This window comes from Odocoileus virginianus, chromosome 15 (assembly GCF_023699985.2).
Source record: "Odocoileus virginianus isolate 20LAN1187 ecotype Illinois chromosome 15, Ovbor_1.2, whole genome shotgun sequence".
Classification (NCBI taxonomy): domain Eukaryota; kingdom Metazoa; phylum Chordata; class Mammalia; order Artiodactyla; family Cervidae; genus Odocoileus; species Odocoileus virginianus.
Genome location: NC_069688.1, coordinates 2,572,582 through 2,585,977, shown reverse-complemented (window position 1 = coordinate 2,585,977; position 13,396 = coordinate 2,572,582). Strand labels below are relative to the sequence as shown.

At 53.9% G+C, this 13,396-nt stretch overlaps 1 protein-coding gene across 1 annotated transcript in view; it reads right to left on the bottom strand.

Annotated features, from left to right (window-relative positions):
• The window catches only part of COL22A1 (collagen type XXII alpha 1 chain), a 197,316-nt gene that overhangs the window by 128,957 nt on the left and 54,963 nt on the right, over positions 1-13,396 (bottom strand). Inside the window, exons 12-15 of the mRNA XM_070476953.1 lie at positions 3,338-3,391; positions 2,464-2,517; positions 1,240-1,293; positions 620-664 (exon numbers count right to left, since the gene is read on the bottom strand). Coding sequence (XP_070333054.1) covers positions 620-664; positions 1,240-1,293; positions 2,464-2,517; positions 3,338-3,391 — 207 coding nt within the window. The remainder of the gene's footprint in view (positions 1-619; positions 665-1,239; positions 1,294-2,463; positions 2,518-3,337; positions 3,392-13,396) is intronic.

Here is a 13,396-nt window from a genome sequence, read left to right as displayed (position 1 = left end):
CCTGGGATTCCTGAGAATTCAATGACTGCTGCTGTCCTGGGAGGTGGTGGGGGTGTGCCATCCTTCTCCCCACCCCCAGAGCCCCGAGCACTCCACCCACGGAAGGACCTGGTCTGCGGATGACTTGTGACCCAGTGGCATCAATATAAAGGCACAGCCAGACTCGGCGTGGAGAGTCTCAGCTGAGGTCAGGTCACAGCGCTCGGTCCATGAGGCTGAGCATGAGTTACCAAGGCCACAGGTGTCCGTCCCCACGCCCCCTCCCTCCATTAAGAGTCAGCGTCCCGGAGGTGTGGAGAGCTCCAGCCAGTTGCTAAGGAAGATGTGAGCACCCAGCAGCAACTGGAACTTTTTGAATCCCAATCCAGGGCCCAGAAACTCCAAACTCTCTCTGCAAGGGGATCTCAACCCCTGCAGGTACTGGGCCCATGCCCTTCCAGGCCCAGAGTTTATATTTGGGGTCAGAAGCTAATGCCTCCTCTGCATCAGCCCTGAGTCACCAGAGGTCACACACACACACACACGGTCACACACACACACACGTTCACACACGCACACACGCTCACACACATGCTGTCCACAGAAAGCTGCACGACTAACTGAAGCAGACTGTAAATACCTTTTCTCCCCGGGCTCCCTTTTCCCCTCGTTCTCCATGGAGACCCTGGAGGGGAAGGGAGGATGAGTAACATGCAGACAGCCTGCTCGCCTGGGATGGTGGTGAAGGTCTGTCTCCTGTGTGTCTCACTCCCCACAGCAGCCTGCTCCTCCCTCGGGCCCGGGTGGTGAGCTGGGCCCCTGCCTGGATGAGAGCCCCTGCGGCTGGTCCCGCCATCCCTGGATTATCCAGGTGCTCCCAGCTAAGACCTGACCTCACCTGGCCGAGCACAGCAAGGTGGCCCCAGAGTCAGTCCCCACCGCCATCCAATCATGGACCGAGGAATTGAACGTGAGACTCTGGGCCCCTTGAAGCCACATTCCTCCGCCTCCCCTGGGAGAGGGCCGCTGCCCCGCCCTGCATCCACCCACCATCCTTAGGAGAAGCACCCAGAACCTGTGCAAACGCCTCCCTCCCCTCTGCAAGCAGATGTGATGGAGACGTGTGTGGGCCTCTCTGACCACACGCTCCAATCTATGCACAGATGTGGGGTGGGGACGTGTTACAGGGCCCCGGGCCCAGGTCCCAGTCCCCCCTCAAGGACAGCAACAGAGCCCCTTCCAGCAGCAGCCTCTACTTACCGGAGCTCCGATGGGGCCGGGAGGTCCCGGAAGGCCAGGCGGTCCCTGGGATCCCTGCAGAAGAGAGTTTCCAGAGCAGAGGATTGGGGATGGAGAGAAAACGGCAGGGGCAGAGGGAAGATGCAGTCAATAACCGTGTTAGGGGCTGAGACAGCTGCTCCTCACCCACCACCATGTACCGCCTGCACAACGTCCCCCAGAGGGACCTCCCACCTCTGCTGCCCCCGTCCACGCAGAGCTCATGTCACCCCCTGCCTGGGGGAGCCAGGATTCACATGCAGCTCGGCTCGACTTCCACAGCAGCCTCTGAGCTCTCACGAGGCCGGCGCCGCAATCTGGTGGCCATGCCGGGACCCGGGCAGGACGTGTGTAGAGCTCCTGGTCACAGGCCGGCTTCCCGCGGCTCATCACACACACCTCACGTGGAGCCAGCACAGCCCAGACACATCCCGACAGAGCCCCACTGGGGTCCCCCTGGGGTCCCGAGCCCGGAAGCCCCTACTGCCTGGATCAGGAACTGCTGCTGCTTTAAGGCTGCTAAACTGGCCATACTTGTTAAAACCCACTAATGTTAAAAAGTGCTTTTCCTCAGCCAAAGATACCCCTATTTCTGTCACCTACCCTACTGAAACAAAAAAATACAGTGGTGCATGCATTTACTGAATTTTGTGGAAAACAAATGAAATTAGAAATAACCTGGAGGGCCACAAATAGAGGAAAAGTTATGTAAATCATGATGCATCCATATCATGGAACAGCAAGCACTGATTAAGAGAACAGGAGGTATCGATCTGTACTGGTGAGGAAAGACACGTCTCTTGTTAGAAAAGATAAATGGCAGAGTATGGCAGGATTCACTTTCTGTGAGAATTTAGGAAACATCAGGGGTGTGTACGCACACACACAAGCAGGTGTGTGGCTGCATGAGAAGCGTTTGCAGGGCGTCCAGTGGGCCCATAGAAGTTGGTTTTGCATCGAGATCTGTGCACTAGAAACACCAGAAAGTGAAAGTCACTCCGTCTGCTCTTTGTGACCCCGTGGACTATAAGGTCCATGGAATTCTCCAGGCGAGAACACTGGAGTGAGTAGCCTTTCCCTTCTCCAGGGGATCTTCCCAACCCGGGGATCGAACACAAGTCTCCCACATTGCAGGTGGGTTCTTTACCAGCTAAGCCACAGGGGAAACCCAGAAACATCAGAGGAAGAGCTCAGAGCCACACTCACCCGCAGGCCCACCTCCCCGGGCAGCCCCGGCTCGCCCGGTTCTCCTGGCTCCCCCTGCGGCACAGAGAACAGTGTGAGGTCATAACCCAGGGGACTCAGGCCCAGGCCCCGGGGCGTCCTTCCCAGAACTAGATCTCAGCACAGAAATGGTGTCCTAACAGCCGGCAAGCCGAGACCTGAGCTCCCCCCAGAGGCGCCTCCGACAAGCAAAGGAGCTGATCTTCACTGCAGGCCTTCATCACCAGAACCCCCAACAGGCTCCGGCTCTGCTGGTCCACAGAACCAGGCTGGACAGAAGAGCGGAGAAAGCACAGTGGCTGGCGTTGACGGTAAGGAGCCACTGAGGACCCAAGCCGAGTTCTAGGTGGCGAAGAGGACCTCTTTATCCCGGGTCAGATGGCCCCTCCTGAGCTGAGATCACTTCCACCTGGGGTCCCGGGGTGTGTTCCAACTCAGAGGCCGGGGAGGCAGAGGGAGAGTCAGGTGCCCACTGGAGGCAGGCCGGCTGGACACGTGGGCTTCGGGGGCTGCTGGGGCCCCACTGACTCCTTGAGCTACGAACTGAGGACCTGAGAACTGGGTCCTCTGGCTCCACTCCAAGTTCCAGGCACTGGGACAAGAGCCCAGAACCGACGGTCAACCAACTGTGAAAGCAGCTCCCAGGGGCAACCAGGTGATGCCTGGTAGCCGGAGCTGCTGATGTGGTGATAGTTACCAGGCCGACCTCCAGTGACCTGGGAAGATCCTGGTACAAGGGGGCCCAGCTAAAGCCTCGCCCTAGTGAAGGCCAACCGTGCCCCCAGCCCCGGCACCGAGGACACGGGCTCTGATTAGCACGCCCCCAGTCCGGGGTGGCCTGTGGGAACAGACATACCCGCATGCCTTTGCTGCCGTCTCTTCCAGGGGGACCTGGCAGGCCCAGGGAGCCCTAGGAGGAGAGAGAGAGGAGCGGTTAGGATGGGGTGAGGACCACGCTGGACACGGGCTCTCTGCGGGGCAGCGGAGGATGCACCAGGCGGGAATCATGGCCGAGACGCTCCTACTCAGAGGGTGGCAACACGCAGATCTGCAGCCCAGACGCCTCCGGGGGAGGGCAAGAAATGTAGGCTCTCGGGTCTCCCTCCAGACCCCTGCCTCTGGGTCCACGTTTGAACAAGACCCCTGGGTGGTCTGTATGCACCTGACAGTGGGAGTGAGATGCCCCAGCCCTGCCTCTCAGTAACTCGCCACGTGGCCACCCCACTCCGGGGCCGGGTCACACATTCAAGCAGAGGGTCGGCCGCAGCAGGGTTCTTGACCTGGGCCCCCCAGCACTGGGCAGGTGAGCCTTTGCTGGGGGCGGGAAGCCTGCCCTGGGTGGCGCAGGGTGTCCTCCAGCGGCCCTGGGTGCCAGGTACCACTCCCCGGGTGTGACAACCCAAGCGTCCCCGGGAGGAAAAATCACACCAGAAACACTGGGCTAGGCCAGGTATCAAAAGCGCTCCTTAAGCTGGGGCAAACTCGGTTCCAGTGAATCAAGAGGAAACATATGGCACACATGCTCATGCAGCAGCTGTGGGGACGTCCCCATCCCACCGCCATGCTCCCTGGAGATGCAAGAAGGGCAACTCGGGAACAGGGAGCCCGGAGACCCCTTAGCTCCCATCCAGCTCCCACACCGTCCCATTCAAATCAAAGGACTCCACCAAGACCTCCATCCCGCTCCCCACTCTCCATCAATTTTCCAAGGACCACAGAGCAAGTCAATGCCTCTTTCTGGGGCTTTTCCATCTGTGAAATGAGGATGTCAGACATTCAGTGAATAAATGAACTGATGAACCTGTAAGTAATATCTAGATAACACTATGGGCTAAACCCTGTAGGAAGTCTTCTACAAATATTTTCTTATTTAGTTCTCAAAATAAGCCCATGAGATAGGTTTTATTTTCTCAAAGAAACATCACACATTTATAGTTTTACCTAGAAATTAAGATACACGCATGTATGCACTCGTGCGCACACACGCATGCACGCACACACAAATACTTTAAAAATTTCTACAAAGTGCATTCTATGGGCAAACATTCTAAGTTGTTCTGCTATTGGAGAGAAAAACAGACAGACATCTCTGACTCACAACTGCACCTTTCTAGCCATGGGACCCCAAAGGCAGCCACCCTGGAAGGCAGTGCGTCACTCATCTCTCTTCAAAGTGTGCCAAGTGACACCGGCAGGATGACCAGGAGGGTGACTGGGGATTTCGGATATAAAGCACACACCACACGGGGCACCCCCACAGCCAGCAAAGGACGCCACAATTCACATGCAATGTGCACAGTAAACTGCCTGGGTGGTCATTTCCTCGGGACAACTGGGAGCTGACGGGGTGCTCGCTAGGGTCAGACTGTCCTCCCCGTCCACTCCTATAAGAGAAGGGCAGCTGCGGCCAGAGATTCCTCACCCTCTAATCCCACAGCTGCACAGTGGGGATGAAGCCCCTGCCTGCCTGTCCCTCCATCTGACTGTTCTGAAACTCAACTGAGGTTGAACGAGGCGACCAGTCCAGATGCAAGCGATTTCTCTGATACGGAACGGCGACTAGACACCAGCTAGCATTGCTTTCATTAGCATTAATGGCAGAGCCAACAGCAATACGAACAGGATACTAAAGACAACATTAAGAGGACATTACAGCTGTGCGGCTCACAGCCTGTCTTCATGTCACATTCCCGACCTGTCATGTTCTCAGCACTCTCTGCTCATCAGGGCACTGAACTCACCCCCCCAGCACATCCGTGCTTCACACTCCCGTCACATGCAGCCCACACGCACACAAGGACCCTGGCTTCCTGGGGCCTCCCAGCAGTTCCATGGCCGGTGAGGCAGGCTGGGGCAGCGGAAGCCTGGGCGCCCAGCCCTGCGCTCCCTCCCCAGCACCCCTTCCCTGGGGAAGCATCAGAGTTTCCCCGAAGGCCTCTCAGGAGGCAGGCACTCTGCTCAAGCCAGCACACTGGGGGTCAGGAACAGCACGGGCTCAGCTCCCCAGACGCCCTGTCTCCAAGGCCCATGTTTCATCTGCTCAGAGCTAAAGCAAAAGGCGGTGTGTTTCCAGGTAGCCAGGGCGAACCCAGTTACTCCTGCTTCCCTACAACACGAGAGAGAAATTCAAGATTTCCCAAAAGGGGAACATCAAAAAGAATAAGGACACCCTCAAGATCAGGCCCCCTGGGGTGACATGGCACAGAGCTCACCCTGGGGGTCAGTTACTCAGTCCTTCACAGGCCAGTCTGTCTCCTGGCGGCTGCAGGTGGGGAAGGGATGTCTACGGGGGCTCCTGCTGCAGGAATACAGGTGGCAGGGGCAGCAGGGCACGGAGCTGCCAGGACCGTGTAATAAAGGAAGCTGGGGAGGAGTCCAGAGACAATGCCAGAAGGAACTCCAGAGAGTTCCGGAACCTACACTGCACCCACAGCTGTCGCAAGTCCAGCCCTGTCATTGCCGTCCACCAAGTTTCTAGGTGAGTCTGTCTCATCAGAGGACCGGAGCGCCACGAGCTGGGAATCGGGACTCGGTCACATCCATGTGAACTGTGCCCACTGGGCCCAGAGCCCCACAGGAGTTCTCTGTGCATCCATCCCTTCCCAAGCCCCGTGGGCATGCAAGGGGAGACCCTCCTATTTCAGAATTAGCCCTGGGCGTATGAAACCCCAGGGCCAAGTTGAACCGCAGGCTGTTGCAGGAAAACAATGGTTTCAAGAGCCAGTAAGTTGCAGCTTCAAATCCTGCTCTGTCACTCAGTACTGACAGACTAGGCCAAGTCAGTGCAACGCTCAGTCTCCGCTGGTAAGTAGGTGCCATGAACCTCGCTGCAGGATCTGTGCTTCCCATGGATGGGAACAGCTCGGCAAACTGGCTTTAGAGAACTGGTGTCCCAGAGCCAGGGCTTCGCCAGTGGCTCAGTAGTAAAGAATCTGCCCGCAATGCAGGAGATGCGGGTTCGACCCCTGGGTCAAGAAGATCCGCTGGAGAAGGGAATGGCTACCCACTCCAGTATTCTTGCTGGGACAGTCCCACAGACAGAGGAGCCTGGTGGGCTACAGTCTTGTCGGACACAACTGAGCAAGCACGCATCCTAGAACCAGTCCCTTCTGTTTTGTTTTCAGGGCTGGGCTACCCCTGCAGTCTAAGAAAGTCAGCCTCTTTAGAGATGAATGAATATTTTCTTTGTCTAAGAAGCCAACATGTTTTTTTTTTTATTATTTTATTTGAATCATGGTTGGGAGACCCAAGCCAGCACTGGAAATAAGACACATACTGAGAAACTTCCACTTTCAAGTCATCATGAGGTCCAGGTATTTTGTTAGATGGGTTCCTGCCTCGGGAGGCTGGGTGCCCAAGAAAAAGTCGACCTGGCCCAGATATTTCATATTCTAGTGTCACATAATCTTAGCATCACACAACACCACCATGCTCTCACACACACCTTCCAAAGTCCTTCTCCTGAACTCAGCTGCCTGCGGATGCTGTGAAGAGAGAAGTTCCCACCCTAAGCTGCCCCCTGACATGCCACCGGCAAAGTCACACTGCCTCCTGGAGCCTTGGTGTCATCATTTGCAAGACAGAGGGTCATGCTGCTTGAGATAAGAAAACAAGTGTGAATATAACTGAAGACTATAAAATATTGAAGTGACAGTTGTTTATATTCTGTGGAGAACTAAGAACACTTTCTCAAGTCCATAAGGCGGGTCAATGAGAGGAGTGGGAAACAGACTGGAGGCTGACCTGGAGCTGGAAAAGTCAGGCAGAGAGGGATCCTTAAAAGGGAGTATGTGTAGCTCAGGATCCGCGGTAAAGTACGAAAAAAAGAGAAAGGGGATAGAGGGAGGGAAGGAAGGCAGGGAAGGGAGGAAGGAAAGACAGAGAAAGATGAAGATGAGAGACAGGGGAGGAGAGGAGAGGACCAGACTTGGGGGAGGGTCTGGCTTCAGGTGACGCCTCTGCGGAGCATCAGCTGAGCAGAAACAGTGACTTCCCCTCCTGGGCCTCAGTTTCATCACCCGTGAGCAGGGCGATGTAAGGAGGAATAGCACCTCTGGCCCAGAGTGGCTGGAAAGATGCCGTGAGACAATGCGTTGGAAAATGATTTGAATACGGGGGAATCTGAAAGGAGCATCAGGTTCTGTTATTTGGAATAAACTATCTGGAACCTCCACTCTTCGCCTGTGAGAAAGAAATAACTCAGCTTAAGATGACTTTATACGTATACACAATGGAATACTACTCAGCCCTAAAAAATAATAAAATAATGCTATTTGCAGCAACATGGATGCCAGTAGAGATTATCATACGAAGTGAAGTTAGAAAAAGGCAAATGCCATACTTATCACTTACATGTGGAACCTAACATATGACACAAATGGACCTATCTATGGAACAGACTCACAGACATGCAGGAGAGACTCCTGGTGGCCAAAGGGGAGAGATGGAGTGGGAGTCTGGGGTTAGTAGAGGCAAGGTGTTACATAGAGAAGGTATGAGCAACAAGGTCCTACTGACCAGCATAGGGAACTACAGCCAATATCCTGGGACAAACCATGAAAAAAAATAATATATATATACTCAGAATATATATAAACACACACACTGAGTCACTTTGGTATACAGAAGAAATTAGCACAACATTGCAAATAAACTATACATCAAATAAAAAATAAATTATAAAAAGAAAATACATTCTGCTTCATCTTCATGATATGTCACAGTCATTATGGAATAGAATTACTAAAACCTGGGTGAAAAAACAAACAAAAGGATGACTGTCGATATGCACATGAAACCCATTACAGGCGACAGCCAGGGCTGGGGGATGAGGGGCTTCCCCTCAGTTCACACCGGCAGCTGTGACTCAAAATCTGGGCCCTGATTCCAAGTCACTGCTCTGACCTCAGCCGCTCCACACACACACTGCCTGGATAATCTCACCGGAAGCCCCAGCACGTAATGGCTGGCAGGAAATTGCCCACCCAGGCCCACTTACATGAACCAGAGCTCCAAGGATCATATGGTGACTTCATTGGGCAAAATACAAAAAGAAAACAGAAATGTCTCCTGTTCTATTACTTAAATGTCAGAGCCTGCCCCCTAAATCCTGACAAAAGCACTGCTTCGCTGTGGAGATGCCCCGTTGGGCCCCCTCTTCGCCCCCGGCTGAGCCGGAGCGGGCCCTGCAGGTGGAACCGAGGGTCCTCTGCCCAGTGGTCCTCCGAGCGTGGCTCTGGCCCAGCAGCACCCCTGGGCCTGGTTAGACAGGCGGGTTCTCTGGCCTCACCCCAGGGCCACGGAATCAGACAGACTGGGAGCGGGGTTGGGCCAGCTGGCTCAACAAACCCTCCGTGTGGTTCGGGTGCTTGCTCAAGTTTGAGAACGACTTCTCCGCGGTGTCTGAGTATGTGAGCACAATCCCTGGCTTGGCCACACAGAGACAGAGTCACTCACACCTGGTCATACGGTGAACAGGCCTGAAAACAAGGACAATATCTACCCCAAAACTAAGTAGCTTGTGCCTCAGTCCTGGGAGACACTTGTGAGTACCTGGGATTGCTGTTATTCCCAGATGCTCTGCAAGCTGTTTTGGATGAAGTGAAGAAAGAGAAAGACACCTTATACCTCTACGTCAGCCCACCTGGGACACGCTTTCTAATAACACCCTCCAGGCTTCCTGAGGCTCTGGAAGTTGCATGAGTCCTCCCGGGGTGGGGGGCGGGGTGGGAGGAGGCAGGGACACTGACATTTCCCAGCTGTCGGCCACCCCTGGGGATAAGACCTCACTGCTGCAGGGGACGCAGAAGATGTCATTCGGTGTAAAAAGTGAAAAACTACACTGGCGTAATAGTAATTATACTTAACATTTATGAGTACTTCTTACCAATAGAAGTCATTTATTTTCACTAGTTCACTTCGTCTTTGTCGTAACCCACCGAGGCCAGTAGAATTATAGTCGCCAGTTTATAGATGGGGGAAAGCAAGCGTTGCAGGTGTTGAGTAACTGACTTTGCCACGGTTACACAGCTGTAAGTGGCCAAGCTGGGATCTGAGTCCAGCCAGCTGGCATCCAGGGTCTGCGCCCTTGGCCTCCACTGCCCTCCCAGTCCAGCACTTACCCTTCCAATAAATGCTCTCACCCTCCTGTATGAAGCCCTTGGCCCTGTGACTGGGCCACGAGACTTGGCAAGAGCCTGAGTGTCAGACGGAGCTGGAAAAAGTGCACTTTCCTATTCCGGCTCCGCCTGGGGCTGTGAGAACCCGTGAACTCAAAACTTCCCCAGTGTGTCCTTCAGCACCACGGACAGGGTCTGCGGCACCTTTATTTATTCCAACTCCCAGCAATCTGCCTCAACCTATAGGGCTATCTGAGGGCACACAGGCAGCTAAACTTATTTCCCCCTAAATCCTTTAATCATGATAAAAATAGAAGGCACTCGACCACAGTTATCCAGCTCGATAACCATGAATAATGCATATTAAGGCACAAGCTAAGAATAGGAGATGGGGGTGCTGATTAAGCCAGTCATGAACAAAGTGGATGAGACCCAGAGCTAGAGGCAAAGGGTATAAATACATCTTAGAAGTTTCACACATATAAACACACACATATAATTTCTAGTTTATGGTTCAGAGGCTCTATAGTGTAGTCATTGCCTAAAATAAGTTCCTCCCCACAAGGGACATGGGTTTTGAGGGTCAAGAAATCCCAGATAAAGGCATCTCTCTAGAGGAGGGCAGGGAACTGGCACTGGCCAGTGTGGTGTTAACAGTGGGGCACGCAGGGTCAGACACGGTCCCAGCCACCCCCGCCCACCGCTCTGTGCCCTCAGGCATGCCCCAGGCTCCTTCAAGGACTTGCAGAGGCTGATACTCATAAACTGAACAGCCGGAAGACGAAAGTGGTCAATAAAAGGCTGACGTCATGATACTTTCCACCACAAGGCATCTCTCTGAGACAATTCCAGACAAAAACCACCAAGCGCTGGCCACTGAATTCACCTTGGCTGCCAGTGCTAACGCCCCAAGGCCATCCTCTCAGACAGAATCTGTGACATAAAAGTGGATCCATCATCCCTTGCAAGGGCCCATGTCTCACCTACACCAGACCCCCATGATATGTAGAGACAGCTGAGACCTTCTGAGGACCCGTCTTGGTCACTGGCTCTGAAAGGAGGTGCTGGGAAGAAAATCCATCAAGCAGCAGAGCCTGCGCTCCACTCCCACCCACCTGGGTAGTGCATCTCCTCCTCCGCAAAATCCTCTCATCTCACAATTTCAAAGACCACCTGCCTTTGAAAGACACCAAACAAAGAACCAGAGCTGGTGGGAGAGGCCGGGTCTTTCGAAGGTGGGCCTGTCGTGTTGAGATGAGAGAACTGTGGCTGTGACAGCCAGTCTGACCCTCCCCTGGAGTAGGGCCCCAGGCTCCCCTGTGATGCTCACAGGCAGCGCTCCCAGCCAGCTCAGACTGCGGGCTGATCAGGACTGTGGGTAGCCACACTGCCACCCACCACTGGCTCTGCCCTGTGATCTCTGCAGGGGCCACAGTGACTCTCTCTCTCTGTCACCCACCCGAGCCCACCCTGGCTCCTCCACCCACCCTGGCTCCTCCACCCACCCTGGCTCCTCCACCCACCCTGGCTCCTCCACCCACCCTGGCTCTCAGGTGTGGAGGGCGGGTCAATCCTGCTCTAAAGCTCATGCCCCTCCCCGTGCCATCCTCCCCCCACCCTCATGCCAGTGCCTGGCCCTAGACTGGGCAACTCTTACACTTTTGGACAAACCAGAGCTCCTCATAGACTACTTTGCCCTCTTCCTGCACCTTCTACAATGAAAACGTCACTGTGTAAGAGCATTTACCTAAGTCTCGGTGGCCTTTTCCACAAGAAAGAGAGAAGGTGATCCCCTTCACCTGAGCTCACTGCCCTCCAATCCTTTGGCTCCCTGATGGGAAGAGCTGACTCACTGGGAAAGACCCTGATGTTGGGAAAGACTGAAGGCAGGGAGAGAAGGGGATGACAGAGGATGAGATGGTTGGATGGCATCTCCAACTCGATGGACATGAGTTTGAGCAAACTGTGGGAGTTGGTGACAGACAGGGTAGCCTGGCATGCAGAAGTCCATGAGGTCGCAAAGAGTCGGACACAACTGAGCGAATGAACTGAACTGAAAACTCTATCTGCTACCGAGCCAACCAGCCCAATAAAATTCAGCTGAGTTTCTTCTACTTGCTCGCATATTTTTTTTCTGGGGCACCACACTGTGAAATCCAAGCACAAAATCCATACAAAGTTTTATTTATCACCAGACAAATTGCTGAAGAAAGGGCTTTTGGGTTATTTGGATTTTTTTTAACCCCATCTACCACGTGCTGAGTACAGAGTTGCTGACCCAAGCATGGCTTGGAGACACTTCGCCCTGATTCCATCCCGTGTTTCCCAAGGGCCCTCACCATCTAAAAGTTGTGATCCGGACTCCTGAGCAGGGCTGTGAAGCCTGCTCCCCACCCTGTCCTTGGTTACTCTCCACTCTAGGGAAACTGGGTGTGTGTGGGGCAGGTCTTCCCAGCACCAGATCTGGGCAGCTCTCTGCCAGAGGGCCACCCAGGGCAGGTTTTAGAGCTCCATGAACCCACCACTCTCTCCCACGTACTCAGTACTTGAAGACTGCCTCCTGAAGAAGCACTTGTCACTCTTTTATGGATCTGAGCAAAGTTTCTAGCAGACAAATGAAAGGAAGAATAATAAAAGACAGATTTTTACATGCACCTACCTAAGGGACTAAGGCAGGTGCTGTCATGGGCAGTGCCAACCTCTTATAACACAGCCCTAAGGGATGGGCATCAATGGCCCCACTGCAGATGATGAGACTGAGGCTCAGAGAGATACCACCTAAAAGTCACACAGCCACTGCAGAGCTGGTCCAAACCAGGTCTGCCCAGCTCCCCAAACCTGCGTTCTTTCCAACACCTGAGCCCACATTTGAGCACAAAACAAAGGCTCCCTTTACCCTTATTTCCCCATGTGCCAGATTCCCAGGGGAAAGCAGCGCACCCCGAAAGGGCAGAGAGCTCCCCAATATCGAATGAAGCCATGCAGAGGAAGACTGGACCGACACCCTGACTTTCGGACACCAGAGGGCGCTGTGGGTCCAGGAAGCGAGCACAATGCAGCCTCTCCCGACTTTCCTCCCCTGAAGGCTCCAGCCCCCACAGCAGGAGGGCCCTCGGAATGAAAAAGGAGGCTCACTGGACACCAAGCAGTTTGGCCTTGCTTTTTTCTTTCTAAATCTTTCTCTGTCTGTGGGATCTCCAAGGGAAAAAGCCACTGTGCCCAGCCGGAGGAAACCTCACACCAACATCCTCGCCACGCTTATTCATTTATTTTGTCAACATGGAAGGACCAAGGGTGGAGGCGCATGGAAGTCATTGCCACTCCCTGCTCTCCCTGACTCTCCCCAAACTAGCCCAAACCAGCCCAGAGCAGTGGCTCTACCCTCTCATCATCATCACCATCGTCACCATCATCACTGTCATCACTGTCGCCATCATCATGACCATAATCTTCATCAACACCATCATATCACTATCATCACCATCACCATCATCACCACCATCACATCACCATCATCACCATCACATCACCATCATCACCACCATCATCACATCACCATCATCACCACCACCATCACATCACCATCATCACCACCATCATCACATCACCATCATCACCATCACCATCATCACCACCACCATCATCACCACCACCATCACATCACCATCATCACCATCACCATCATCACCACCACCATCACATCACCATCATCACCACCATCACCAAGACAGAACTGCCAACGATGATGGGGTAACAAGAACAGCAGTGTCACCCATTAGGAGGGCAAAGGGCAGTAG